The 27,258-nt window shown below is 34.3% G+C and overlaps 7 protein-coding genes and 1 long non-coding RNA gene across 11 annotated transcripts; 3 read left to right on the forward strand and 5 right to left on the reverse strand.

Moving 5' to 3' along the window:
* The first annotated feature begins 708 nt into the window (after window positions 1–708).
* On the forward strand, window positions 709–2,432 carry LOC112769328 (uncharacterized). The gene is made up of 2 exons (XM_025813814.3): window positions 709–1,695; window positions 1,915–2,432. Exons 1-2 carry the CDS (start codon window positions 1,063–1,065, stop codon window positions 2,200–2,202), a joined length of 921 nt encoding a protein of 306 aa, XP_025669599.1. The 5' UTR covers window positions 709–1,062; the 3' UTR covers window positions 2,203–2,432.
* Window positions 2,423–3,402, reverse strand: LOC112769330 (uncharacterized). Its single transcript, XM_025813817.2, has 2 exons — window positions 3,007–3,402; window positions 2,423–2,877 (listed from the first exon to the last, which is right to left on the reverse strand). Exons 1-2 carry the CDS (start codon window positions 3,290–3,292, stop codon window positions 2,699–2,701), a joined length of 465 nt encoding a protein of 154 aa, XP_025669602.1. The 5' UTR covers window positions 3,293–3,402; the 3' UTR covers window positions 2,423–2,698.
* Window positions 3,403–3,547: 145 nt separating this feature from the next.
* Window positions 3,548–6,329, reverse strand: LOC112769329 (uncharacterized). The gene is made up of 9 exons (XM_025813815.2): window positions 6,173–6,329; window positions 5,187–5,375; window positions 4,994–5,073; window positions 4,754–4,813; window positions 4,369–4,608; window positions 4,235–4,297; window positions 4,013–4,081; window positions 3,861–3,906; window positions 3,548–3,759 (listed from the first exon to the last, which is right to left on the reverse strand). The coding sequence occupies exons 1-9, from the start codon at window positions 6,180–6,182 to the stop codon at window positions 3,692–3,694; spliced, it is 825 nt and encodes a 274-aa protein (XP_025669600.1). The 5' UTR covers window positions 6,183–6,329; the 3' UTR covers window positions 3,548–3,691.
* A 4,259-nt stretch (window positions 6,330–10,588) lies between these two features.
* On the reverse strand, window positions 10,589–12,667 carry LOC112769189 (protein kinase PINOID 2). The gene is made up of 2 exons (XM_025813638.2): window positions 11,587–12,667; window positions 10,589–11,506 (listed from the first exon to the last, which is right to left on the reverse strand). Exons 1-2 carry the CDS (start codon window positions 12,078–12,080, stop codon window positions 10,738–10,740), a joined length of 1,263 nt encoding a protein of 420 aa, XP_025669423.1. The 5' UTR covers window positions 12,081–12,667; the 3' UTR covers window positions 10,589–10,737.
* Window positions 12,668–12,740: 73 nt separating this feature from the next.
* Window positions 12,741–16,014, reverse strand: LOC112769188 (uncharacterized). Its single transcript, XM_025813637.2, has 6 exons — window positions 15,225–16,014; window positions 14,539–14,723; window positions 13,873–14,031; window positions 13,638–13,718; window positions 13,494–13,548; window positions 12,741–13,173 (listed from the first exon to the last, which is right to left on the reverse strand). Exons 1-6 carry the CDS (start codon window positions 15,825–15,827, stop codon window positions 12,967–12,969), a joined length of 1,290 nt encoding a protein of 429 aa, XP_025669422.1. The 5' UTR covers window positions 15,828–16,014; the 3' UTR covers window positions 12,741–12,966.
* A 230-nt stretch (window positions 16,015–16,244) lies between these two features.
* On the forward strand, window positions 16,245–18,136 carry LOC112769190 (monothiol glutaredoxin-S15, mitochondrial). 2 transcript variants are annotated; one of them, XM_025813642.3, is made up of 6 exons: window positions 16,245–16,501; window positions 16,713–16,844; window positions 16,935–16,971; window positions 17,507–17,573; window positions 17,762–17,840; window positions 17,918–18,136. In XM_025813642.3, exons 1-6 carry the CDS (start codon window positions 16,427–16,429, stop codon window positions 17,963–17,965), a joined length of 438 nt encoding a protein of 145 aa, XP_025669427.1. In that variant the 5' UTR covers window positions 16,245–16,426; the 3' UTR covers window positions 17,966–18,136. The 2 variants fall into 2 exon arrangements, with proteins under 2 accessions (XP_025669427.1, XP_025669426.1); XM_025813641.2 differs by having other exon boundaries at window positions 16,256–16,501; window positions 16,935–17,034.
* Window positions 18,137–21,189: 3,053 nt separating this feature from the next.
* LOC112772378 (uncharacterized) lies at window positions 21,190–25,114 on the reverse strand. Of its 3 annotated transcripts, none has more exons than XM_025817309.3 (10): window positions 24,727–25,114; window positions 23,883–23,980; window positions 23,511–23,625; window positions 22,681–22,717; window positions 22,448–22,517; window positions 22,269–22,373; window positions 22,037–22,187; window positions 21,871–21,953; window positions 21,700–21,793; window positions 21,190–21,598 (listed from the first exon to the last, which is right to left on the reverse strand). In XM_025817309.3, the coding sequence occupies exons 2-10, from the start codon at window positions 23,911–23,913 to the stop codon at window positions 21,514–21,516; spliced, it is 771 nt and encodes a 256-aa protein (XP_025673094.1). In that variant the 5' UTR covers window positions 23,914–23,980; window positions 24,727–25,114; the 3' UTR covers window positions 21,190–21,513. The 3 variants fall into 3 exon arrangements, with proteins under 3 accessions (XP_025673094.1, XP_025673095.1, XP_072081399.1); XM_025817310.3 differs by having other exon boundaries at window positions 24,664–24,785; XM_072225298.1 differs by lacking the exon at window positions 24,727–25,114 and adding an exon at window positions 24,184–24,318.
* Window positions 24,525–25,934, forward strand: LOC140181523 (uncharacterized). The gene is made up of 3 exons (XR_011876220.1): window positions 24,525–24,707; window positions 25,256–25,368; window positions 25,565–25,934. It is a non-coding gene; the product is annotated as an uncharacterized lncRNA (long non-coding RNA).
* The last annotated feature ends 1,324 nt before the right edge of the window (window positions 25,935–27,258 follow it).

Consider the following 27,258-nt stretch of genomic DNA (forward strand, 5'->3'; position numbering starts at 1 on the left):
GGCTGATTTCTTGTCGCTTTTTAATTTGAATATGGAAGGGAAGGAGGTGTTGGACTCACATACAGGAGAAGAGGTGTTTTACTTCATTGTAGGATCAGAAAAACTAGAATTCGGACCATGTGAGTTGTGTTCTTAAAAATGGACGGTTCAAATTGCGTTTTGCTCAATAAATTTAGTCAGAACAAGTAAAATGGAAGATCTAAGTTGCATGTTTCAGATTTCGAATTCCGTCAACTACAAATCAGACCATGTGATTTGTGAAGCAAAATTTCATTTCTAAAAAACTCGCGTGGTCTGAGTTGTTCTACCTTTAGCTTAGAAAAATCTATCCCATATTTTTATCTTATACGCTATAACTCCACATTTGGGAATAGCACACCCAAACCTTCCATATCCATAAAATTGAGTCATTTATTGTTAGTATGAGTATAACATACATTAATTAATAGGAAAAGTATGAGGAGCTAATAGAATACTTATACAATGTGTACAATGGAGGTTTATGGAATATTAGAGATATAATCATTAGTGTTACTTTTTTCTATCAACTGAAGTTTTTGAGATGAATGGTATCATGATATAGTATTAGAGCGCTAGATCTGAAAGGTCAAGAGTTTGATTCTTGGTGAACCCCAAAATCAATTTAATTTTTTAAGAAGATGTTTATTATCTCTAGTACTCAGATAGTTATTCTAGATAGTATAAATGATGTTCATTTTGTAATTCAATAGACCATTGTACACATTCTACAAATAGCCTATGCGGATCCTAATTAATATTCTAATTCTTCCAGATTCCTTATTCTTATCTGATCTGATGGGAAATCTGGCTTATCTTGAATAATAATAATAATAATAATAATAATGAATATAAGTGTGACCAATGCAAGTGGTGGAGCCCAGTGGAGAAGAGATTAGAGAATGGGAGATGCCACCCTCATCCCTCCCTCACTTCTCTGTCTCTCAATCATTAATCATAGTTTACTGTCATTAACTTTGTCTTTTTAAGGTTTGGGTTTCTTCTTCATTGAGTCCAGGGTTTGGGTTTGGAAGCTGAATTAATATGTCTTGTTTCCACACCTTGAGTACACCTAGGAACCTGTGTTCTTCACTTATCTTGAATGCAGATGAAGGTGCCAGATTCTCTCCTCCTCAAGCTAACAAGAACCTTAATTCTGGAAAGCTTGCATCTTCTACTCCTCTGTTCACTCATGGCACCACCCTTGGTATCATTGGAGGCCTCTCTGTTGATGCCACCCTCACTTTCCTCACAAAACTTGTCCACTTGCATGGAGGACATTCCATTCCTTTTCTTCTTTGCTCAGATCCTCTCTTGAATAAGGACCTTCTCTCCTATGAAAGGGGTCACTTTGTCTCTGCCACAAGTAAGAAATCTGAGTCTCTCAAACTGGATTCTTCTTCCCCAATTGTGCAGAACCTTAGAAACAAAAGGGCTTTTCTGGAGAAATCTGGTGCTCGTTGCATAGTGATGCCTTGTAACATATCACATTGTTGGTATGAACAAGTGTCTATAGGATGTTCTGTTCCTGTTCTTCACATGGCTGAGTGTGTTGCCAAGGAGCTCAAGGAAGCTAAGTTAAAACCACTTGAAGCTGGTAGTCCTCTGCGGATTGGAGTGCTGGCCACAAATCCAACTCTGGAAGCTGGTTTTTATCAGGAGAAGCTGCAGAGTGAAGTGAGTTCCCTCCCTTCCATTTGCAATCATATCTTTGAAGATCCATTTTCTTCACTTATCAATTACTCTCTTTTATAGAGTGCAATTTGATTCCTACATGTTGAATGATTTATTGTACTAATTACTTTAACTTCCATCACATTGAACAACTCTGCACTGTAGTTTGGAGGTTGAATTGTTTTGACAAGCAATAGAAATTGAAATTCATATGATATGCAGGGCTTTGAGGTTGTTCTACCTGATAAAGCAACTATGGAACACACAGTGATACCTGCAACTGAAGCCTTGGACAGAAAGGACATTGAAGGGGCATGCAACCTATTGAGAATTGCACTTCAAGTTCTTCTTGTGAGGGCTGTTAACTCTGTTATCCTTGCTTCTGAAGACATGCGCTCGCTCTTGCCCCAAGACGATCCTCTTCTCAAGAGATGTATTGATCCCATGGATGCATTGGCCAGATCAACTATCAAATGGGTAAGATCAAGATCCTCTGGTGATAATACATGAACAACAATAGAAATTAACTCTTGTAGTTCATTGCATTATGCAGCAACAACATTCTTCTGATGTCATTGGTATTGTGCAAACTTTTTGTATTTACCAATATTGTAATCAAGCCAAGGGTGTGTGTTGAGTACTATAAGAGAATGCATTCATTCTGTGAAAAATCAATGTTGTTTGTTCTTATAGAACCCTTGTGTCTTTATATATTATATACTACAAAATCTGCAGAGGAATCCCCGGAATCATTTATAATGATGTGCTGAATAATTCTTGATATAATTTGTGTGGAACATTCCATTCTTCTTTTGAGCTAATACATTGAAGTATGCTCTACTAGAATCTAAAGGGGTATGTATATAACAGAACATAAAGTGTACTAAAATTGTGAGGCTTTATACAAAGAAATGAGTATTCATACATGCACAAAATACTTGCTAGTTAAGCATATCCTCATAACAATTCTGGTGAGGCTAAACAGCAAAGTAAACTGTTGTTAGTTTTAGATCCAATCTGCATAGATGCGACTGATCCTTTGGAGTTCATGATCCTTGAAAATGCACTTCACTCTGCATGGTGGTGCTTCATCATCATCATCATCATCATCATCATCATCATCATCAGTTGCCAATATGCTGCTTGAGGCATTTGTAGCACTTGTTGTTTGCATTGGCCTGAATTCTGCAACACCCAAAACCAAGTCTCTACTGAATCAAAAAATGGGCAACAAAAATGTGTTCTTTTTGTTGAAAAGGGAAAACCCAAATGATGATCACAAACTCAAAAGTGAAAGAATACAATTAAGGGGACCTGGTGGTTGAGCATGATGAAGGAAGTGAGAGGTGGTGGTTGGTGATGATGAGTGAAGGAAGCGACAGGTGTGGCCATAGGAGCAGTTTCTGTACTGAGAAAACATTCTGCAAATTTTAGGGCATCCTCCTCTGAGCTCAGAAAGCCCATGGGCATACCTGCATTTTGAGCCAAGCCCACAGGTACCCGCCATGAATCTCCTGCAAAGCTCTGTCTTGTACCTGCTTCCCATCACTGACATGGTGCCCTTCTTCTTCCAATTCAAGTCCTCCATCTCCATCTCCATCTGATTTGATCGCAACAACACTCAAAATGGCGCCTTTCCTTCTGGAAAGACCAAAATACCCTCTCTCAACATGCTTTATGTTTTGGGCTCAAGCTCTTTATTTATAGTTTACCCGTCATGCGTTTGTTTATCGAAATTCAAAACTAATATAACTTTATTTTTTTTTATTTGTATTGAAGTAGGTTTCTCGCATGTTAATTAATCAGAAATAATATCATTAGCTTTCTTTTCGTTAGGAAGCAATTGGCAAAAGGATTGCAAGTACTAAACATGATTAAATTGTGATAAAGCATTGCAAAAACCTTACATCATTCTAAATTTGCTATTTACCGCACCACAATATTGCTTGCTAAACAATCTCTAAGATAATAATTACAGCATTGCAATGGATACAATGAATTATTGAATCTTTATTCCAGGAAATGATGGCAATACAGCTATAACTGGGTCTCCATATCCAACCGGTTCTGCAAAATAAATAATTAAAAAAAAATCAATTTGCAGAGACATACTATAAGAGTTCAAGACTCTTCTTTTAAAATGACAAAAACAAATTGAGGTAACTAACCTCCATCCTTTCTCAGTATCTTGATGATCTCCCCTGATACATCAGACTGGAAACAAAGATTAACAACATTAGTGATTGCAAAGCTGACTCATAAATCAAGGCATCATGGGAATTCAGAAAGGCAAGGCTACATTTCGAGTCACGACCGTTACCTCAATTGGCAGCTCGCCGCCTAGCTGTTCAATGAAACAAATCACTTGTCCCTCCTCAACTTTTTGATTCTGTCAGCAAGTATGGATTTCATCACAATCAATAATCTTAATTATTAACCAAGTATTTCGAATTTCTAGCCGGTGCTGTCAGCAAGAAATTTAAAAAAGCAGCAACAAATTGCATGGTTTAGACTGAACTCTGAAAGGCTTAAACAACTGTACCTCTTTACATGCTGGTGGAGTGCGTTTCCCCTTTATGGTTCGAGATCTCCGGAAGAAACCAACCTGCTCTATGGTTTTAGAGTGCATTGAAAGAAATGCTAAATTGCTACAAGAAATGTGCTTTAGATTCTTACCTTTGGAGACTGAATTATTACCAATCCTTCATCTGTTGCTTTGTCTAGGAATCTCTGGATAGACTCTGGAGAAGGTAGTGGCTTTGAGATGGCCAAAGACAATGCAGAATTAGAAGCCAATCCATTTGATTTTGGTGCCTCTGTGATGGTATTTACACTAGTACTAGCAGGAGTTAGAGGAGGTACAGTTTTATTTTTCTCACTCAAACCCCTCACTACACGCAGGTGAAATCCATCAAGCTGGTATCATTTGAAGGGTGCAATAGAAAAAGAAAACAACAATAAGAAGCAAGATTTAATGTAGAACTCCTAATGTCCTCAGGGAAGAGAATGAAAATTATATTATATGGGAGATTAAAATCTATAGGCCAATAACTCTGCTTACTTTTAATTCAAATTCCCCAACTGAACTTGAATCACATATTGTGTTGAGCAAGAACTCCACCTACAAACATATCGAATTACAGGTCGAATCGAGGATGGGAAACTGAATATAGACTTAAAATCAGTGGCCACATAATCATGCAAGATGCAGAAGATAAATCCAACAAAGTAGCTAAATCACCATATAAGGTCATAGACGAGGACTAAATAAAAAGAAGATGATTATACACAAAATGCTGACCTCATGAAACTTAGGGACAAGCTCACTCGACACACCAGAAGAATGAATATCTTCAGAAGAATCTTCTGATCTTGTAATAGCTGTTATGTATTGTCATCAATAAAAGCAATGCATGAAAGCCTCACCATGTGACATAAACCAAGATAAAAGTTTTTGCAAGAAGTATTTAGAAGAAACAAATGAAACAACTTACATTGGATCTCTATTGATTGAGCAGTAGATTCAGTTAAAGATTTAACTGACTGTTGCTGCATAACCAAAGTAGTGTACTGCACTGGCTTCCTACTGATCCAACTTCTTGCACCAAATCCTTGCAAGAATCCAACTCTTCTTCCACCAAATTGCAAGTTCAATAACTTATTATTTGGGGCCCCTAAGCTACCTGTATATAAATAAATGACACAAATTACATGTGTACATTAAAATTCTAACTAGTACATTCAGTAAGACACACAAGACAAGCTTCTAGATTGCAAACACAACATCAAATTCCAAAAAATTCTTACAGCTCATCATGTTGTTGACGAATTGGAGACAATTTTCTTTCTCAAACGAAGATGGAAAGATACCAATAATAATGTCTAGTGGCAATTCAACAATAACCTGGTTCCTTTATAAATGAAGTTAGTAATCTGAATGGAAGTTGTTTTGAACCAAAGGCTGCTTACCCTAAAAACTAATCAAAAGATGACAATTTAAATTTAAACTTAAATTTAAATTTAAAATTTAAAATTGAATCCAAACAAATTAGATTCTAATCCTAGTAAATCTATTCTAATGTTATGATTGCTTGATTAGAATAACTTTCTGATTGGTCATGCTGTTTTACTAAGAAAATAAGAATGCAAACTCAATTGTGACTCCCAAGAAAATAAATTTAATATTGAGTAACGAGCAAACCAATGAGCATATAAAAAAAAAAAAGTCAAATCAAAACCCATTTTTGTATGTAGGTTAAGGCACCAAAAGAACACATTATGCATGGCTTCTTAATCCTAATCCAAATGAAGCAGTTGAGGCATGCATGCATCAAATTTGAAGACTTTAATGGGCAGGCAAGCCCCACAATCGGTGAGAATTCAAAGAAGAACAGCAAAAGGATCGAGCAGGCATGAAAGGTAAAGCAGAGAAGTGAAAAATAAAGTGAGGAGAAGAAAGCAAAGCAGGAAGAGGACTCACATGAAGCCATTGGAAGGAATTAAGAAGAGAAAATTGATCGGAGTTGAAGGATTGAATGAAAGAAAGAAGTAGCAACTACCGGAAGAAGACAAGAGAACATGGAATGAATGAATGAACCAACGTTGCTGCGTGCGTTCAAGCTTACAGCTGCTCTCTCTCTCTCTCTCTCTCTATATATATACTTCCATTGCTGGGTCCCACCAACAAAGATTCCACAAATTTCCAATCCAAATTTAAATTTGATAACTACTAAAAAATTTATCTTATTTCTAACAAATTACACGATTAAATCGGATTTTGAATCAAATTTCGAATAAAATTTTAAACTGATTCAGTTCAATATGAATCATATAATATCTTATAATTATGCTTTTTTTTATCATAGATAGAAGACTCGAACTCGCAACCTCTTAATTGAGTATGGAGAGACTATGCCATTTGAGTTATTACTCATTAACTTATAATTATGCTGTTACTCATAAAACTTTTAATTTGTTGTATTTTTGGTTATACATAATTTTTGTTAAATACATTTTAATAAAAATATCATTATTATTAGTGAAAGATTTGTAATTTTTTTAATAAATGTATAACAAATATATTGAGAACTACTTGAATTTTGAATAATTTTTATAAATTCTTTTTTACTGATAACTTCAATCAATGATACTATATTATAAAAAAAATTATCATGTATAAAATATATTTTAAAAATATGTGACACAATATATATAGATATATATAAAAATATATATTGATTATATATATATATAGAGAATATTTTTTAATTTTAATACTTGTTCCCAAAAATACAAATTAGTTAAATTCTAATTTAATCTTTTTTTTTAAATTATTATTTACATTGTTCACCATTTATATTGTTTATTTATATTTTTTTATATAAAATTATTTAGGAAAAGTATAAATAGATAATGAAAATATTAAACAATATGAACAATAAATATATCAGATATTTAATTCATTAGATGTGCGGATGGTTATTCTAATATTAAGATTTAGGTGAGTAATCTGGAGTATAATGTATTTTATTTGAATTGGACCAATTTTAAAACCCGTTAGTCATGTTATTTAAAAAAATCATTGATTATAACATAATCCAATTTTTTATTTAAAAACCTACCAAGTCATGTACCGTTTTAATTAATGTTACCTTAACTCGTTTATTAGTTCTTTGCTCCCTGCATAGGTAGTCATGCATAGCTAATTAATTTCCTGCACTATCTCGTTATTCTAAATCTTCTCATTTTCAAAACTCAAAGTACTACTATCATGATCCAATCAATGTTTATTATGAATGTTGTGTTGGATTATACTTCCATTAATGCTCACGTAGTTATTGATAGTATGACAGTGCTAGAAAGACAGGAAATCCTGCAGAGCCTTGTTTGGAGTGTTGCTATAGCTATCGGTCTCATCGAAATTTGAATGGTAGCATCCATTTTTAAGGTATAGTATGTATTTACACTCAGTGAAAAGGGATCCAATGTGAACTACTTTTGGTCTCAAACCACAACCTCAATTATTATTATTATACATGTCATTACCACTAATAAAGAACAGAGTATTTGTTTCAGCAGTGAGATTAGAGAGAATCTCGCTCTGTGATGAAGAGAATGCTCAATAAAATGAGAGAGAAAACATATACATGTATTGAAAAAGTAAGTAACTATGTATAATGATATATAAATAGCTGGTTGATGATGGATTTTTTAAGTATAGTGGCAAATGCAAGATTGTGTATATTAGATTAAAAAATAAGATCTAGACATTAAAATTAGTTACTAAAATTAATTATAATATATTTATATATAAATATATCTATAATTTAAAGTGTATTTTGTATTTTAATGTATACCTAGCATTGTTGTATTAGATTATATTTAGGTTACCTTAACACATGGTGAATATATTGAAAGCCAGAGAAAAAGATAAGGCGAATGGTGAGTTTCAATAAAGTTAGGTGAAGGTGACGTTGATGATGATATAAATACAATAAACAGCCTCAATTTGACCATCTTTTTAATTATACTTGTTGCTTGATTAAGACAATTGAGCTAATTCTGTTTTCTCTCCGTTTCTCATTAACTAAATGTAAAACAACAACACTATTTGTACACTTATTCTCCATTAATTTTTTTTCCCACAGTATCTCCCAATCTGATAGGTCAAGGATTAATCCGTCGCGGTATTGAGCTCTATTTAAGGGTTTGCCGCTGACTAATGGGTTACTGCATGCACAAGGCAAGATTCAAATCCCCGACACTTGCTTAAGCGGATGAGTGAGCTGACCACTCGACCAACCAAGTTAGTTATTTATTTATTGTATTAATTCCTGCCTGTTTCCCTCAACAATTATTTATAAGTATCATGTAATTTAGGCCGGGAAGAAGCAAGGCCTTTTCACTAAGAAGGGCTTGCGGGCTATAGCTTCTGTTTAGTTGCATTTACATCCAACTTCTACAAATTGATCCAATTAGCCCAAAACATATTGGCCCAATATCATAGTAAAAGCTAAATGCCCTAGTCCATTAATACTAGCTAGAGATACGAGGTTGGGTTGAAACAATAAGATGGAAGAAATAAATGAAATTGTTAATAGAGGAGGTGAGCACAATTATTGATGATAACCCAAGTAGCACAGCTGCACAGGTTTATTTGTATGGTGACAATTGAAGAATGACAAGCAAGTTGTCCACAACCCTAACCCTACCAAAAGCATTTACTACCTCTTCACTATTGAATTCCTCTGACCAAAAACACACCACCACTCATAAGACATGCCCCACATTCTGCCTTAAATTCGGCATTTGCATTAATATGGGAGAATGTCCGGCGTTACCAATTTTAGCCTACTACATACTATCTTTTATCGTTTTAATATAATAGAAATTTCATGAGCATTTTCTCTTGTGTTGATTTGCCAAATTATATTGATCCCCCCTATCAGTATCATAAGGTCTAATATATATATCTGCTGGTCGCCTTTTCCTTTTGGAAGTTTCAGAAATGCTCAAGTCATTAGAGGGCCAATGCAATGCATTGATTCATTATTTGATAGATATTGATGTACACCCTTACTTATTTCGTTTTGTCTTCTCTTCATATTTGGCAACAAAAAAAAAATATTAACGAAAAAAATAGAACATATCTTATTTACTATCCATAAATTATTAGGGGTGTAAGTTATCGAACCGGACCAAAAATTATCACAAAACCGAATCGAAAATTACAACAATCGACTTAAAAATCGAAAAAATCGGTTTTTTTGTTCTTTTTATAACAAAATCGATCGGTTCGGTTCAGTTTTTAGTTGGCTCGATAGAAATCGAACCAAACCGAACCGAACCGAAAATATGCATCCATATCAATGTTTTAATCATTTTAACTTTTAACCTAATAATAAAAACCCCAACCCCTAACCATTTTAATATTTTATTCTTATTATTTTAGTTTATTGACTATTTTAAACTTCTAGTTATTGTGATTCATATTTTACTCATTAAAAATTAAAAATCGAAAAAACCGACCAAACCAAACTGCTATTGATTCGGTTCGGTTCGATTCGATCGTTGTAAAAACAACAAACCGAATAATTGTGTATCTGTAGGAATTAAACATATCGGTTCGGTTGGTTTTTGATCCAAAACCGAATCAAACCGAACCGATAACACCCCTAAATTATCGTAACATTTTTTTTTGTCTTCTTAACATTAGACATGCATCCACTCTTCATTCAATTCAAGAATACACAAAAAAACTACTTCTAATTAAGTATAGCACTATATGCGTATTGAATTCATACCTATATGCATTAATAATAATACATAATACGCACGTATACGTTAGTTTTAATATATTCAATGGTTCTACTGCATGCCTTAACTTTCTGGGTACAAAGTCACCTACCTTATTAATTTTACGTACTGATCGGGAAAGAGATCTGCATCTCTCACTATGTCACACAAAAACGATAAAAGAAACATCAACGTTCACCGCTTTGTAAACAATAACAACAACAGGCAACATCATCATATCTGTCACGTTATACATATTTGTATGTCTATCACCACAAGTTTTATTCACTCAACTCATTATCAACTAACTCGTCTTGTCTTCTAGTATCTACGTAATTATAACCTTAGATTATATATACTTTTTTACTATGAACTCATTTTTCGTATACTTACTTGGATTCGTGATATTATACAGGTGAAAACTCACATGCAATTGTTTTTATGAGAAGTTACATTTAAAAACTGTTAAATGATTTGACAAATCAATATCTAACTGTTCTCAACTATCAACTTCGCATGAAAACAAACGACTGCATGAGTCTTCACCTACAATATAACGCGACTCTCACTTTCAAGCGATTACGCAGAAAACAAAGGGAAATGATATTTACAACCATGTTTTATATAAGTTTTTCCTGAGCACTTTTCTTTTATGATATAAAAGATAAATTACTTATCAATTATTTGTAATACCAAAGTTAAAAAGATGTACAAAAATAAAGATAATACATATAAGATTTCTAGAATAGATCAGAAGAAAGGTATTTGATGAGGTGGTTGACCTGCAGACTTGTTCTTGAAAACAAGAGGTGGTTTAACTGATCTGATTAAGGCCCAGTTAATCCCCTGAAAGAACTCATGTCTCTTAATCTCACAAGACCCACTGTTGTATCCCATTCTCTTCTTTGGATTCTTGATAAGAAGCTTCCCAATAAGATCCTCTGCCTTGGCAATATCCTCCCCAGAATGTGTTATTGTTCCTGATCTTGGGAAACTCAACCGTTTCCTGAGGATATTGTTCATTGTTTTGTCATGGCTTGTTGCATCTTTGAAAGGTGTATCTCCATATAAGAGCTCATAGAGGAACACACCAAATGCCCACCAATCCACAGCACTTCCATGGCCTAATCCCAAGATAACCTCTGGTGCCAAATACTCATGAGTTCCAACAAAAGAATGTGATCTTCCGTTGTTAGGCTCAGCTGAAATCTCAATCTGTTGTGCATGGCTATCACCACCAATAATGCTTGCTTTCTTCCTAGTGCTTCTAGTACCTATATGCTCATAACCATATGAATCGCTGCAACACAGCATTGGCTTATTCTTCTTTATGATCCTATTGTTGGAAACTTGTTTAAGAAGAGTGGGGTGAACTTCCAAGTGAAGAGAGAGATCAAAATCAGTGAGCATGATGTGTCCATCTTCTTGAATAAGCACATTTTCTGGCTTCAGGTCTCTATAAACTATCCCCATCATATGCAGATATTCAAGAGCAACAAGCACCTCAGCCGCAAAGAATCTGTGACATGACTTATAATAATAATATATCATTCTTGAAAAAGAAAAGAAAAGAAAAGATTTTTGGTGTGGCTAAATTACCTTGCTGTGGAGACATTAAAGTGAAGATCTGGCTGGTTCTGCTGAAGCGTGAACAAGTCGCCACCTGGGCAGTAATCCATGACAAAACATGTGTATTGATGAGCTTCAAATTTTGCATGAAGTGTTGGCAGAAAAGGGTGGTCAACAACACTCAGTACTTGTTCCTCCATCTCTGATCTTTTCAGCTTCTTCTTCAGAGCCAGAGACTTTCTGTCCACTACTTTCATGGCATACAAACAATTGGGCTGCGGCTTCAAGGACTTGCTGATCTCACACAGGAACACTTTTCCAATATCACCTCGGCCTAGGAGGCGCAAGAGCCGGAAGTGGCCGAGCCTAAGCTGACCACCACGCTCTGCACAAAGCTTCTTCATTGCTTGAGAAGCAGGGTGGCTTGCTCTGTGTGGCCTTTGATTGTGATCCAACGCATAACAATTGTTTCTGCACCGCAAATTATCACTCAAATCTGAAATGCTTCTGGAGACCCTATTCATTTTGCACCACTTCCACACTATTTGAGGAATTCTTTTAGGATCATCAATGGAAGAGTTTTCCTTAGCTTCTTTTATTAGTATTTTCTCTCCTTTTGGCTGCTACTACTAGTAATCTTGTACTTTGCTTCAGTATTTATAGCGGGATGTTCTTTTCTACTTAAAGATGGGATTAAATTTAAATCCAACTTTTTAAACTTTCTATGCCAGTTGAGTAACATCCCCTGTGACACTATTTGCTTAGCAACATGATGTTACGGAAAAGAGTAATGGGTCAAAAACAAAAAGGAAAAACAAGGTATAGAAATAGTATTGGTTCCAAGTTCCAACGACACTTTGGCTCTAAACGAGTTTTACTTGCGGTGCATCGATTTGAAATAAAGCTAGCTAGCTAATAAAGGTGACTGTGATAGTAATCAAAGAAAACAAAATAGAATAGTGCTAAACGATATGAATTAGTTGGCACAATCTTTTTCTCTCCCTCTTTTTGAGTTCTCCACCGTCCTCCTTTTCCCGCAATCATGCTGCCCTGCTTTAAATTCTACATAAAGAGAAGGATTCACGTCAATACGAGGAGATATACGTTTGGCAACTTAACAATTAACCTGCCTCGAATCTTAAGCATGCATGCATGCATGCGTGCCGTTTGATAACTCCAACAAGTTCTTCAAAGTGAATACTAGTATTGAAAACGTCATTTTTACATTAGTAATAGACTACACTTGCAGAATACTTGCTCATTTAGCATCATGTTCAAAATAGCAGACTATGCTCTGGCAATATCATTTTCATGTACATTCCAAATACGTATCCTACACCCCATTTTAGCAAAAAAATCACGATTGCCATTAGTATTGATTGAAACATTTCTTTCAATCTGGGTTTTACTCTAGTATCCTTTTCTGCTCCGGCTACTGGGACTAGCTACATTCCTAGCTCCGAGGGGTTCGGCTGAGCTGTGCAAGTTTCTATGACCAAGAGAGGAGCCTCCTCGATTTGCAGGAGATGCGGGTTGTCGAGGGGATCCTGAACTTGCTTCACTCCCTCTAGATGCTTCAGTCTCCAGACTTTTGGCTTCTTCACGCAGTGCTGCTAGCTGTTGTATCAAAATCATAAGTGCAACACATAGTTAAATGATTTACCAGACGTTGATTAGCAGATGGTGAATAAACAAATATTTCATTAGCTAGGCTGCAAGAATCTAGTGGGCAAGATTAAGAAGCAACTAGATCTAAATCAACACAGAACACAATGAAATTAGTTCCCAATACAAATTCGTGTGATCTGTTTTTTTTTCTTTTTTTTTTTTTTGGGAAGGATTTTATGTGAAATACTCCAAATCTATAGAACTCGATAAAACACTGGGAATAAAGCCAACAAAACTATGGTATTGTGACTTGAAAATTTAATACATACCCGAATTTCAGTCTCTCTAAGTCGATCTTGAAGTGAATTTATTGCAGGACTTAAACTGTAAAGTGAGAAAGCAGAATGTGTTTATTTAAAAACTAACATGAAACAAAGAAAAGAGGAATTGAAGAATGGAGGCTTTGCTCTGACCAATATTCCATCAGTTTGCATAAGGAAGCCTGATAAGTTGAGGTGTGATGTATGAAGGTGAGTGGATGCACTTTGCCGTCCCTACAAAAGAAACGAATAAGGAAAATTAGAGTGACCCCAACATATATAACATTTAAGTGAACAGAATGCTTTCATTTTGCCAGAAAACAAAAAAGCTTCCATAGAAATTTGACATTTGAATTAAGAATTAGCATATGGCATATCAAATTATCACCTCATATTTTGTAAGATGGCTTGGTTATATGCACTTCGTTCCTCTTCAAATAGTACATGTTGCAGATCCGTGTACGACGACAGGGGCAAATCAAGGCTGATAAGAGACAAGGCTGGCAAAACATAAAGGGGAATTTCTTTTCTTACATACTCTGCACCACTGTCATTAAATAAAACCCAAGATTTGAGAAACTATCTTGTCAGCCTCAATGCCTCATAAAGATGAAACATGGTTTACCTGACCAATCATAATAAAATGGAGACAGAAAAATGAAATATCAGACTTCATATGAACGTTTATCTCCATCTCCTAAATGATTATCGTTTTTAATAGAAAGTTTTCAGTTGAAATGTGCCCAGAAAAGTTTCATGTAAGAAACAATAGAAAAATCAGCATGAGGAGTCTAGAGACGAGTTTTGTTAATAGAGGTGAAACAGATGTTAAGTTCTTTTCAAAATATGAATTGATATTACATATTAGTGCCTTCTGAAATTATTCCTAATTTTTGTTTGCATTTGTAAGTACCCTGCAGTTATCCCAATGTCATGCCCCATGTTCCCTTGTATAGCAAAGGGACATGAGAGGATCCTAATCCCAAAAATAGGAATAAACTATTGAGCTGATAACAACAAAGGTATTCGAGGTGAATTACGTACTCATCTATACCTCATGTCCAAATTAGAACGGTGCACAGCTTCCTGCATACTTTCTGACATATCCATGGGATCAACATCAACAATGGAGACGTCTGAATTGTTAGGATGGTAGTTCACTCCCCCTTTTTCTCTCCCCATATAGTTGGCATCGGCATTATCAAAGAAATACCCCAAGTCTGAAGATTTCCCCACACCCTAGCCAAAAAGTATATAATTACATAAATTAGAGAAAGCGTGAAGTAATTTTATCCTGCAGAGAAAAAAGTATGAGCAGAATTCTGCCCATAGAACAACCTCAAGGGGCTGAATGAATCTCCCATAAGATCAAAAACCAACTCTTTAAGATGGCATCACATTCCATGATATGAACAAAAATGTTTACACAAAGCCACTATAATCGAAGATGAACATCTTTTATATAAATCATGCAGATCAATTAGTTTAGACGAATATTACAATATAGAATCATCCAATATCGCAAATGAGACAGATATTTGAGCTCCGAATTCACAGTCACCTTCTCATCAAGCATACATACGCACTTTAACTATAGTATCAGTAGGGAACAAGCTATTATAAAAACACGCATTAATATTCATGAAATGCATTGTTCAACATGATAGATATACACCGCAGCTCGCTAATTATACAATTGATCATGGCGCATATTCTACACTCTAAAAGAAAACGGAGTACCTTAGCAGCTGGAGATGCAATTCTGGAATCACCAGTGTCCTGCTCGGGACTGTCGGGCTTGAATTGAGCAGATCTGAGGGACACATTCTCAGAGGAACTGGGCGAGGAATCGATATCGATAACGGAAGTTCGAATGAGATGGTTCTTGCCATCAGAGGACTGGAAGGCAATGACCTGAATCCTACCGACCTTGTTGGCGTCATGGCTGAAACAGGAGAAGATGAGGCCAATGAAGCCGGAATCGAGGAGCTGGTACATGGCCTGGGTGCGGACGTCGACGTGGGAAGGGAGGACGGTGATGTGAGGGTGTGAGTGGTACCAGCCGATGACGCGGGTGGTTCTGCCGGTGGAGGAGGTCATGCGGTCTGCGAGGGCGGAGGCGGCGGCCAGCTGCTCGGGGTTGGTCTCGACACGGTCCTTGCGGCGATCGGAGCGAGTCTGGGGGGATGCTCCCCAAATGAGAGCGGTGACGTGGCGGCCGTCCTTGGAGTGGTGGATGTCCCCCAAGAGGAGGCCCATGATCTCTTCTGTCTCCGTCGACAATGCGTGCGTGGCGCATGTCAGCCACACCTCCTCCGACATCTTCACCCCCGTCAGTGACATCCTTTCTTCTTCTTCTTCGCTCACTCAAAACCCTTCTCTCTTTCTCTCACTCAACCCAGCTATTCAGATTTCTCTCCTTCTCCCCTTCTCTGATATTTTATGCAAATTATTATTAGTGTTTTCAGTTTGAATGCCTTTGTAAATAAAAAATAATATTACTTATATATATGAACATCTCAATTAGGGTAATAAATTAATAAAAAAACCCCAAAAAATAATATGTCTTATGAGGAAGTAAAAGTGCAAGTCTGTAAGATGTCAAAGTATACTATTTTCAAAATAATTGAGGAAGTAATAATGTAAATATGTAATATGTTCTTTTTTTTTGGTCAAGTGAATTGGACAAATAGAGGCTTCAAGGCCCAATATTATAAGATGGATAAAGCCCAAAGGAAAAAAATAATACAACAAAAGCCTAAGCTCTTCTTCTACAAAAGACAAAAAAAAATGGTCTTCTTGTACAGCCTACAGGCCGGTGCATAGAAACCCCAATTTCACGACGACGCAACACTTGAATAACAACCTCTGCTGGCAAGTGGTAATGGCATCTTCTCCCAAACCATAACAACATATTAGAAGGGATAGTAGCAGGGACGAGCATGGCGGCATCGTTATCAAGCATCCTCTTCAAGGGATTAGCTTCTCGTTCTCGTTCTCCTTCTCTTGCAACTCCGGTAACGCTCCAAAACTCTTGAAATTGGAATTAGGTAACGCTGGAGATGGGGATTGTTTTGTCGGGATCCAGATATTGCTTTGCTTTCTTCTCAGTTGATTATCATTATAATTATTGTTGAAATCTAGAAATTTTCTTCGCTTTTCTCATTATGTCCTATGCTACGAAACAATTTTGTCGATTTTTTCCCTAATAAACGATTTCGGATTCAGTGTTTCCAGTTATCTAATTATGGAATGAGATACTTCACGACGGTGTCAAATGATCCTGACACTCATGACGACTTCAAGCCAGCTAATAAACTTGAGAATTCTGGCATTTCCTTGGCAGATGTTGTTGAGAAGGTGAATTATCTCATACTTGAAAGCTTTATCACCTGTTTCTTGTTTTCATAATGGCATGGTGAACTGTGTGACTTGAACTGTGTTTTGCAGGATGTCAAAGAGAATCCCGTTATGCTTTACATGAAAGGTGTGCCTGATTTTCCACAGTGCGGATTTAGTTCACTTGCTGTTAGAGTTTTAAAACAATATGGTGAGTAAATACAATTGAGGAGTGCTAGGGGCCAGCAACTTTTGTGATTTGTAGCCATCAAATAGCCATCAATGATGATTTTAATGGTGTGAGATTGGTATGAGATTTCATTCAATGGCTCACTTTTGCCAGAATTTAATAAAGTTGCTGGCCTCCTAGACTTTTCCAATACAATTTTGTAAGCTGCATTTTTAGTTATACAAGAAATATGTTCTGTGCTTGTATCTTCATGTTAGGAATGTAGTTTCTCCTCATGTTCCCAAATAATCTACCTATCTAACTACACAATGTGTTGCTCGTTATGGGTGTAGTATTCCATTTTTAACAAACCATATAGTGATTCATTTTTTAAGGCATAATTTTCTCCTCATTGATGAATTATGTTCTTTTAGTTTACAGTAATTTGTGTCCAATGTGAATTTGTATTCATAAACCGTAAAGTTGAGACTATAATTATATTGTGCTATTACAGATGTTCCCATAAGTGCTAGGAACATTTTGGAGGATCCCGAACTGAAAAGTGCTGTAAAGGCTTTCAGGTACATTCATGCTTTCATTTATGTGTTGCTTTCTACTTCATAACAGTAAATTATTTCATTTTGCCATTGCATTTAAAGTGGCCTAGTTATGAGTTCAGATCAATTGTTCATGATAGTTCTAGAAGGGAAGTGCTAACAAGTTAAATTACTTATGACATACCATTCTCCCGTGTTTTTTCCCTGTGCAGTCATTGGCCAACATTTCCACAAGTTTTCATCAAGGGAGAGTTTATTGGCGGATCAGATATTATCCTTAATATGCACCAGGTTAGTTCACACTTCATTTGCTAATCTTTTGTACTTGTTATTTTGTACTGTGTTTAAAATAATTTGCATTCATGTAGAATGGCGAGCTGAAGGAAAAGCTTAAAGATATTACATCCAAGAAGTAAAAGCACAACTATGGTGATGAAATTTGAGAGTAAATTAACTTAGAAAAACTTGTTTGATTTATTACTCTTGTTTTTGGCTGAAAGATGCCATTATGTGACTTTTTGGTATCGGATTATATTGATAGTAATAAGTTTGTTTGCAAATAAAAATTTACTGCTAGTTCTGAGATATTTCTTTGTATGAGAATTTTCGTGGATGTTCCTTGCCTTAATCTTCTCCAACAGTTGGGACTTGGGACTGAACTTCTTTTCAGTCGTCATGTTATTGTGAACAAACTTGCTATGTTGCGGAATAGTTACTCTATGAAAATAAACTAAATTGGGTTGGTCTAGTGGTTAGCTACTAGTCCGCTTAAGCAAGTGTAAATACCATGGGAAACAAAAAAAAAAAGCTACCATACGGAAATAAGACTAACAAATTGTTGTTTGAAACGAAAACATGAGATATGTTATCAACAGTTTAGAAAATGGGGAAATGAATACGCATAGCAGAATTTGATGGAATATCATTTTTGTTTGAAAATACGCATAGCAGAATTTGATCTTCTAATCTAATCTTCCTTTGGAGCTAATCGATGCGCAAGCCGCAATGCGATTCCACGAATATATGTATTTCTCTAAAATAGCAAACATAGTATTACGGCAATTACATAAACTGCCCTAAAATGAATATTACGGCAATTTTATAAAGGAGACCTCTAATAAAAACGTCTAAAATATTTTTTTTAAAGATATTTTTTAATAATTAAAATTTAATACATATAATTCATTAAATCGTGTTATTTTTTTATTGAAATTAGATAAACAAATTAATTTGACTAAAAAAATGGTGAATCAAATTTTGAATCAATCTAAATTAATATTATTTTTTATAAAAAATTATTACAATACCTTATCATAAAAAAATGACTAGAATACTCTTATTGTATATATTAACTTTAAAAATTCTAAATTTTAACCCCTTTTTTTCTTCTGCGGTGATGAGGATTCAGAGTTTATATATATATATATATATATATATATATATATATATATATTTATATATATATATATTATATATATATATATATATATATATATATATAATAGGGTTATTTTAGTTAGGGATATTGTAGTTATTTTTTATAAAAAGATATTAATTTAGACCGATTCAAAATTTAATTTATTAAATTTTTGGCTTAATCTAATTTTAATAAAAATAACAATTTAATTAATTATATGTGTTAAATTTTAATTATTTAAAAAACATCTAAAAAAAAGACATTTTTTCACATCTTGATTTAAGTGGTTTCCATTTTATAAAACTGCCATAATGTTAATGCCATTTTATACACTTTTTTTTTGTAGTGATATATATACACAAATACATACTAAATAATACAAATGAGTTAAATCAATATTTCTATTTATTTTTCTTTTTTATTTTACTAACAAAGTTTCTTTAAACATTCTTTTTAACTCGTTTTTATATGGATTCTCACGCGGAGTTATCTTCAGTTAGTCAATTCTGCATCTTATCATGCTTAAAAACCAACTCTAAACTACAACTTCTTCTTCTACCACTACTACTACTACGGCCAAAAACCAATGTTGCATCTGCATCTCGAGAAGCAGCCCTATCTTTTCCTGAAGGAAGCACTGCAGATCGAGCCACATTCATGCCTTATATTAAAATGAACAGTTTTAATATATTATAAATTATACTTCAAATAATATCTATATACTTTTAAATTTTAATACATGACGTAGACTATCATTACTAATAAAACAAAATTTTATATATACAAATTAGATATATTGTTTTTTTATGATTATAACATTTCAAGAAAAAAGACACAATACTAAAACAATCCATTATTTATGTTGATAAACAAAATCAATACAAAATATCAATTTAGTTTTAAACTTCTTTATAATAGCAAAAAAAATTTAGGACTTGCTTGAATGCTATTTTTAGAAAAGATCTTTTTTTTAATAATATTTTTTTAAAAGATCTTTTACAAAAATAAAAGTGATTTATATTTGGATATCTCGTGTAAAAAGATCTTTTTATCCATCAATTATATTTAGATAAAATAAAATAAAAGTATTTTTGTTTATTTATTATGTGAAAAATATTTTTTAAGTAAAAAGATCTTTTAAAAAAAATATAAATTGTAATTTTTCAAAAATGATGTTTTTATTTTTATTTTTATAGTTTTTTTTACTTTTATTCTTACTATTAAAAATTTATCAAACACACTAAAAAATAAAAAAATCTTTTTTATTGAAAAATGATATTATTTTTATAGATTTAATGACTCTCAAACAAACACTTAGGCCCAATATCAAATTTCAAGGTGTTTTGAAGCCTGCAAATTAATGACAACAATTAAAAATGTTAAAAATGTATCTATATTATTAGATTAGAGAAAATGAGACCTCAAGTAGATGTACCTGTTTGTGACATTATCCCATATTTTGACAGTAGAATCCTCTGAAGCTGTTATTATAATTGGAAGCTCAGAATGAGAGCACACTGCTATGACATTGTTTCCATGTCCCTTCAAGTGTTTGTACAGAGTTTTTAGAATGATAATCCCACACTTTTGCAGTGTAATCATCAGAACCACTTATAAGATATTCTTTATCATTGCTTATGAAGTAATCAGCACAATTCACTCCTTTCAAGTGTCCATCCAGGGTCAAAATTGGAGCAGAGGAATCAACACTCCAAATCTACAAATGAAGACACAATGGAATCAGAGTGTTAACTACTAATGAGTTGATTAGAGTAATACAAAAACATTTTTCTTGTCTTTATATCTGTATTATTCTCTAACCAGGTTTGTATTTTTAATATATTTTTATTTTGATTTGATTAGAGAACTAATAATTATCAGAAGTACTATTTATACACAAAAATCAGTCGGTAATGTATTTGTATACAAATACATGTATAGTTTATTTTATTTTCAATATTTGTTTGTATTTCAACATGCATTTTATACTGTTGACTGATTTTGGTGGCTGATTTTGATGAACACGTAATGTAGTCGAATAATTATACCTTTAAAGTCCCATCAAGGGATGCACTAGCAAAGGTAGATGGATCCTTGGGGTTAAATGCTACACTCATCACATAATGTGAGTGTCCTTGAAAGGTTTTAAGACAAGCCCAACCCTTCTTCCAATCCCACAATTTTAGAACATTGTCATCAGAAGCTGACACAATTTTAAACTGATTTTTGTGTAAGAAAACGCAAGAAACATTGTTACAATAATTAAAACTGCAAATCTCTTACAATCATTAAAATTAAAACTACAAAGCTCTCCCATAAGATAATACAAGTGTCCAAGTGTCTAGGCTCTAGAATAATAATAGTTAGAGAAATACATAGAAAACACATTGATAACTCTTATTGCTGCTCAGGAACAAGACAAAAAGGGACCCCAGAAAATGAAATCTCTCCTACATACATATATATATATATATCTATACCCCAAGAACCGTTGCCATGATCTATATCTACTTGTGCTTATGCTTTGTGCATCTCCATACAAACTTGTTATGGAGATCCCTCAAGGCCTAGCTTGGAGTTAAGCCAGTTGCATACCTCATCCATCTCTCTTGGAACTGTATAGTGACCAATCCTGCACAAACACACAACCAACAACTCAGATACATAGATAGTTGCTTTAACTTAAAACTCAAACTTGTGTTGTGTCTCATTTTTGCTATAAAATCAACTTACCCATCATAGCTTTTGAATGCAACATATCGAAATCCTGCTGAACATAAGCATTGGGCTGATTTCTCTCCATATTTGCATGGAACTACATCATCACCTGCAAAATGAAACTTAATGATGCACACGTTTGCTTTTACTTGAACCTCTAGAATTATAGTCAATAATGATGCTTACATATTCCATGACACAGCAACATGGGTAATGAAGCAGCTCGCCTTCTTGATTCATGTGACACTTCTATCTTGTTCCTTAAGCTCCTACAGTGACAAGTAACAAGTTTCAACCACAAAAAACAAAAGATATTATTGTTCTTGATTCAAATAATTTTATAATAATATACCTTGAGCCTGGAAGCCAGCCACTTAGTCCAACAACAGCTCTTAAGTTGACAGGGTATGGGATGCCATTTCCATACCTTCCCATAGCAAAACATGTTGCAGAGTAAAGTGCTATTGCTGCACCCATACTGAACCCTCCTATTCCAACTTTCACTGTCACATCAATGAAAAATTCATCAGCAAAATGAATCAATTCTCAACTTGGCAATTATTTAGGCCTGGAAAATTTGTTACCATCAGCTGGTTCTGTTGACAGCAAGTTAGCTATGTGTGCTGCTGAGGCATCTAAACCTTCCCAATCATCCGGACCCTCTTCTGAGAGTTCTCCCACATCAAACCCTGTTCAATAATTTTCTATCAGCATGTTACTTATCAGTAGAAAAGATTAGCAGTAGATAAGGATTTGTGATTACATGCAGTGCAAGGAAAGCCACCAAGTATGGCCACAGGACGGGTAGGAGCAGTTGGGCAAATCCATTTTATCTGCACCATATCATATCATAAGATTAAGAAACATTTTATGATATGATATTATATTATATTATAGTACTTATCTAAATATTATAGGCACCTAGCTAGGGAGAGTATTATGCTAGAGAAGCAATTAAGAAATTCTCAAATGGAGTGAAGGAATAAATATTCTTACATTTGGAAGTGGAAGAGATTCCAGGAGCTGAGATGAGCTGCAAACAAAACAAACTCAAATTCAGGAAATCACAAGTTTCCTTACATAAGTTACTACTCAAACTCAGCCATGCATTTATGCTTCATTTTCAATAGTTATTAGAGAATAATTCTAGAATTTATCAACTGCCCTTCATAGAAATATATTCTTCTGTCAAAAGTGATGTATAGTTGTTCATTTTTGATCCAGAAACAAGTTAAGTGAGGCTGTGGTCCCCTAGTTGAGAATTTAGTATATACTCTTGTTAATCTCGAACTTCCAAAATCAAAATCACAACAAACCACCACTTTCTTTAGCAGAATTTATTCCATATATGCAGAATCTCAACATTGAAAACCCTCATTAGGGAAAATTCAATTCTGATTTCCACTCATATATTTAGACATTCTTGCTCTCAAAAGTTTCATCCTTCATTTACGGATCATGTACTTGAAACAAAGAAAAGAATGAAGCTGAACACAAAAAGAACAAAAATAGGACAAGATTCTTGGATTGGAAAGTTGTGAATTTTAGATCCAGAGTACATGTAAACCCCTTGAGCTCCTTAACCAAAAATAATTTAGTTTGCAGAAAGTTAACAATTAATATATTTATGAAGAGGTTTTATATCTACTTTTTTCTCCTTTTCTTAACACTCAAATAGTATTTCTACACTTATCAACTGTATACTTTTTTGAAAGAAAAACAAAAAAAGAGCTTGGGACAGAAAAAAGGTCATTAGAAAACAACAAAAGGATAATACAGAACCAAAAAATTGTAACAAGGTTGAAGAGATGTTAAGGTATCCATACCTCAAACCATTATCACCAAGACCATGTAGCCATACTATGGTGGCTTGGTGTTTTCCTTTTGGCCTCACTACATGTGTCTTCCCGAACTCAAAAGTTCTTCGAGCAGTTCGGCTACCTGCAATTGTAAGCCAGAAAGATACTACTTAATGGCATATCAAGTTTGAACTTTGAAGAGTGGGAAACAAGTCATGATAATATTTCAAATGGACAAAGAAAATCATGATCAAAGTTAAACAATGCAGCAACTGCAAGGCAGAAATAAACACATGTAACTATCTTAAATATAACAATCTGCAAACTAAGCTGCTGAATTTCATGCAAAGTGCAAGGAAGAATAAAGGAGTATGAGGAGGAAGGAGCAAAGGAAGAAACCTGAACCCATGTAAGGATGTCCATAGCTCATTTTTGGTGTCCAAAGCAGTGACAGCTACTACTACAACTCTACAAGTGCAATGAGTATGAAGAGTGTTCTGCAATGAAGAAAATGCAAGGATGGTGAGGCCTATTTTATACCAAGAATGGCATGGTGGAGTTTGGAATAAAATAAACGTGTGAATATGCACTGGCATGCCATGTATGCAATGCAATGCAATGCACTGCGCCTTGCAACCGCCTAGAAAGGGTATCCATGAAAAGGAGAGAGGGGAAAAGACAAAGACAAAAGCAAATGAACTTTTATGAGCAAAGAGAATCTAAGCAGAGCAAAGCACAATCATCCATTCTCCTAAACCGCACAGCTAGGAGAGAGTCTCAAAACACAGAGAATCTATGCCTTGTGGGCAGTGGCCACAAAATAAAGCAATACAAACCACTATAAGCAACTCAAGAATATTACTGAAAACATGAAGGAATAACCTAAGTTTGTAAAAAAGAAAAATATCTTTTCACAATCATTTGTTTATGAATTTCTGCATGACTGATGGATACCCATTAACCTCAAAACCAAAGCTTTTTTTTTTTTTTCAACTTTTTATTTTCCCTGCTCAAATTGTCAAAGAAAGAAGTAAAGCAATGGAAACCACCAAGAATTTGCAGCTGCAAAAGGAAGCTGAGCTTCTTGGTATTTTCCCTTAGCTTTTTTTTTTTTTTTTTCTCTTGCTCTCAGGTCTTAACACATGGCAGTAGTAATAGCATAACAACCAAGCTCACTAACCTGAACTAGAACTTGCAATTTGAATTGACAACAATGAAAAGCATGTAAGCTTTTTAATCTAACCTTGTTCCTCTGTTTTGCTTTCTGACTTGCAATTAAACTTGGTATGGAAAGCTCACACCCCACTTGAAGAAAAGTCTTGTTTGTTTATACTCATGAGAAACAGCATGTGTCCAAATGCTAGTAGACCTTCCCTCTTATGCATAGTGACAAAATTAGAATAAAATAACTTAACTAACCTTCTCTTTTAACACACTAAGGTGAAAAATAACCTCCTAAAATTAAAGTCTTCAAGTGTTTATAGACCGGTAACTTGTTTAGAAGAAAAACAAAAGAAGATAGAAAATAAAAACTATATATGCAAAAGGAATCTATATATGCAAAGGCCATTGTTTTTATCAAATTTGTGTGGCATTATTAGCAGATTTTCTGCAAAATCTTTAGCTTTGTCAGTTAGAAAGGGATTTAGTGGACTCCAACTTGAAATATATCCCACTATCCAAGTTCTTTTAATTGGTTTTTATGTTATGGTGGTGGATTTTCCTGTTTTTTCTGTCTCAAAGTTGTGCTGATATATTTGTTTGCATTGCAGGTTTGATTCTCACAGTAATAATGAATGTATCAAATATGTAATTTATATTGCAAAGTGAAAAGTGGAGCTGGCATATATCCCAGCCTCAATCCAACAAGATAAAAATTTGAGAGGTATACAGAGGTAGAGGCACTATCACTATGTATAGGTCAATGAGTACATTCATTATGCACCACTATGTGTCTGCTACCCTATAGAATGGACCTTTCATGCTGCTTACTTGGATTTCTTAAATTGTTATATGCATATTTCTGTCCTTCCCTTCTTCCCACTAACTGGTTTTATATTTTTGCACCATGCTTTCTCAAGTTCTATGCTTGCATTGATGGAGATTCTGGACTAGAGTGAAAAACAATATCAAATTCAATATGCAAAGTATTGGGATGCAATCAACCTTCAGAAGAACTCATACTCCCAATTTTATTTTCTTTCTTTTTGCTTAATGTCAAACTCTCATCATGTATGAATATGATTCCTTCTTTCCTTCTTCTTGTTAATCTTATCAGAGCTTCCACCTTCTCTTCTCTACTCAAAATCATTACTTGTTTTTATATTTATTTCTATTATCTGAATATTAATAAAGGGCATTCAGTCATTCACCAAATGTAATCTAACAATGCTAGCACTAACACTTGCTACTTTTAACTGCCATGCTTTAATAATAATAATTATGAAGTCTCATTTGGAATTCAGCAAAAAAGTATTCTGCTTTTGGAACTATTGATTAGATAAATCTAAAGAAAGGAGAAAAATTTAAAAGGTAAACATAATGAGAGATTTGAAAGTGAAATTTTTTTTGGGAGTTCAGTAAAGGATATCTTATGAGATCTACATTGCCTGAAAAGAAGTTAAGTAGTAGGGCCTCTTCTTCAACACATAAGACACTGCTAATTCACAACAAAAGCGACATCAATATTAAACTGGTTGACTTAAACTCAGAATAACTTGCTGACATGGCAGCTTCCCATTGGTTGACCTCTCAATATGGTCGAGCATCTAATATCCCTAGGTCAAAAAATTTGCTGAATTATTATTATCATTATCATTATTTTTTCCCTCATCCAAGGAGAACTTAAAAAGCCTTTTTCTATTGTCAACTGCTTCTTAGCCCCACAAGAAAAAAAAATACGGTAAAAACTCCGGTGAAGTCGACTTCATGTAAAGTTGATATCTGAGAGCCGTTAGATGAAAATTTAGTCAAATCAGTCAAATCATGTAACGGTTCTCAGGTATCAACTTTACGTGAAGTCGACTACACCTGAGTTTCCACCACAAAGTATACTAAGTTAATTCAATTATGAGTATAAAATAAAAGGTGGAAACTCACGTGAAGTTGATACTTGAGAGCCGTTGAATAAAAATTTAGTCAAATAAGTCAAATATTTATCGACTCTCAAGTATCAATTTCACGTAAAGTTGATTTCACCTGAGTTTTCACCAAAATAAAATTATTTGATGTCTACTAAAATTAAATACAAGAGTGAAAAGTGGGAGCGTTTGTTTATGTGCAGACAAGATATGCTGCTGGCACTAGCTTGGTTATTGGAGATTTAAAGCACAGTGTGGGTGTGGTGGGTGGGTATAATTTGCAGATTAGGCGGCTTAAATAGGCAAAACTTTACAGTAAAGGGAACATATTGAGTACCTAATTGAAAAAGCTTGTGTTAACTTCAAAATCTGAAAAAAATTATATAGTGCAACTAGTGTATGACCATTTTCAAATTATTTTAATTTAGAGCTCTCATATGCAATAAGCTGGCATGCATTTATTCATTCACATACACAAAAATATTCCTCCTGTTCTTGTTCTGGTAAAAAGTAGAATAACCAAACATTGAACATAAATTGAAAAATTAAATTGGATCCCCTTAATAATTAGAGAATTTAAACTTGAACATTACGCTTGTGACTTTCATAATTTCATTCATCTAGGGCTATAACTCTATTGACTAGACATTTGTGACTTGTGAGCCATACCATGCCATACCATACCATACCTATTT

The sequence above is a fragment of the Arachis hypogaea genome, chromosome 18 (genome assembly GCF_003086295.3).
Source record: "Arachis hypogaea cultivar Tifrunner chromosome 18, arahy.Tifrunner.gnm2.J5K5, whole genome shotgun sequence".
Taxonomy (NCBI): Eukaryota; Viridiplantae; Streptophyta; class Magnoliopsida; order Fabales; family Fabaceae; genus Arachis; species Arachis hypogaea.

Excerpts from the sequence above, each read along its gene's own strand:
- LOC112769328 (XM_025813814.3), top strand. The coding sequence starts at position 1,063 with ATGTCTTGTTTCCACACCTTGAGTACACCTAGGAACCTGTGTTCTTCA. Across the intron at positions 1,696-1,914 it reads AGGAGAAGCTGCAGAGTGAA|GGCTTTGAGGTTGTTCTACC; the intron begins GTGAGTTCCCTC and ends TATGATATGCAG.
- LOC112769330 (XM_025813817.2), bottom strand. The coding sequence starts at position 3,292 with ATGGAGATGGAGATGGAGGACTTGAATTGGAAGAAGAAGGGCACCATG. Across the intron at positions 2,878-3,006 it reads TCATCATGCTCAACCACCAG|AATTCAGGCCAATGCAAACA; the intron begins GTCCCCTTAATT and ends TGGGTGTTGCAG.
- LOC112769329 (XM_025813815.2), bottom strand. Across the intron at positions 5,074-5,186 it reads TCAATCAATAGAGATCCAAT|CTATTACAAGATCAGAAGAT; the intron begins GTAAGTTGTTTC and ends AATACATAACAG. Across the intron at positions 4,814-4,993 it reads TTGTCCCTAAGTTTCATGAG|GTGGAGTTCTTGCTCAACAC; the intron begins GTCAGCATTTTG and ends ATATGTTTGTAG.
- LOC112769189 (XM_025813638.2), bottom strand. The coding sequence starts at position 12,080 with ATGAATAGGGTCTCCAGAAGCATTTCAGATTTGAGTGATAATTTGCGG. Across the intron at positions 11,507-11,586 it reads TTTAATGTCTCCACAGCAAG|ATTCTTTGCGGCTGAGGTGC; the intron begins GTAATTTAGCCA and ends GTCATGTCACAG.
- LOC112769188 (XM_025813637.2), bottom strand. The coding sequence starts at position 15,827 with ATGTCACTGACGGGGGTGAAGATGTCGGAGGAGGTGTGGCTGACATGC. Across the intron at positions 14,032-14,538 it reads CGTTCTAATTTGGACATGAG|TGGTGCAGAGTATGTAAGAA; the intron begins GTATAGATGAGT and ends ATTTAATGACAG. Across the intron at positions 13,174-13,493 it reads TTAGAGAGACTGAAATTCGG|CTAGCAGCACTGCGTGAAGA; the intron begins GTATGTATTAAA and ends TTGATACAACAG.
- LOC112769190 (XM_025813641.2), top strand. The coding sequence starts at position 16,427 with ATGGCGGCATCGTTATCAAGCATCCTCTTCAAGGGATTAGCTTCTCGT. Across the intron at positions 16,845-16,934 it reads TGGCAGATGTTGTTGAGAAG|GATGTCAAAGAGAATCCCGT; the intron begins GTGAATTATCTC and ends TGTGTTTTGCAG. Across the intron at positions 17,035-17,506 it reads TAGAGTTTTAAAACAATATG|ATGTTCCCATAAGTGCTAGG; the intron begins GTGAGTAAATAC and ends GTGCTATTACAG.
- LOC112772378 (XM_025817309.3), bottom strand. The coding sequence starts at position 23,913 with ATGAGCTATGGACATCCTTACATGGGTTCAG. Across the intron at positions 21,954-22,036 it reads GGCTGGCTTCCAGGCTCAAG|GAGCTTAAGGAACAAGATAG; the intron begins GTATATTATTAT and ends TTGTCACTGTAG. Across the intron at positions 21,599-21,699 it reads GCATTCAAAAGCTATGATGG|GATTGGTCACTATACAGTTC; the intron begins GTAAGTTGATTT and ends GTGTTTGTGCAG.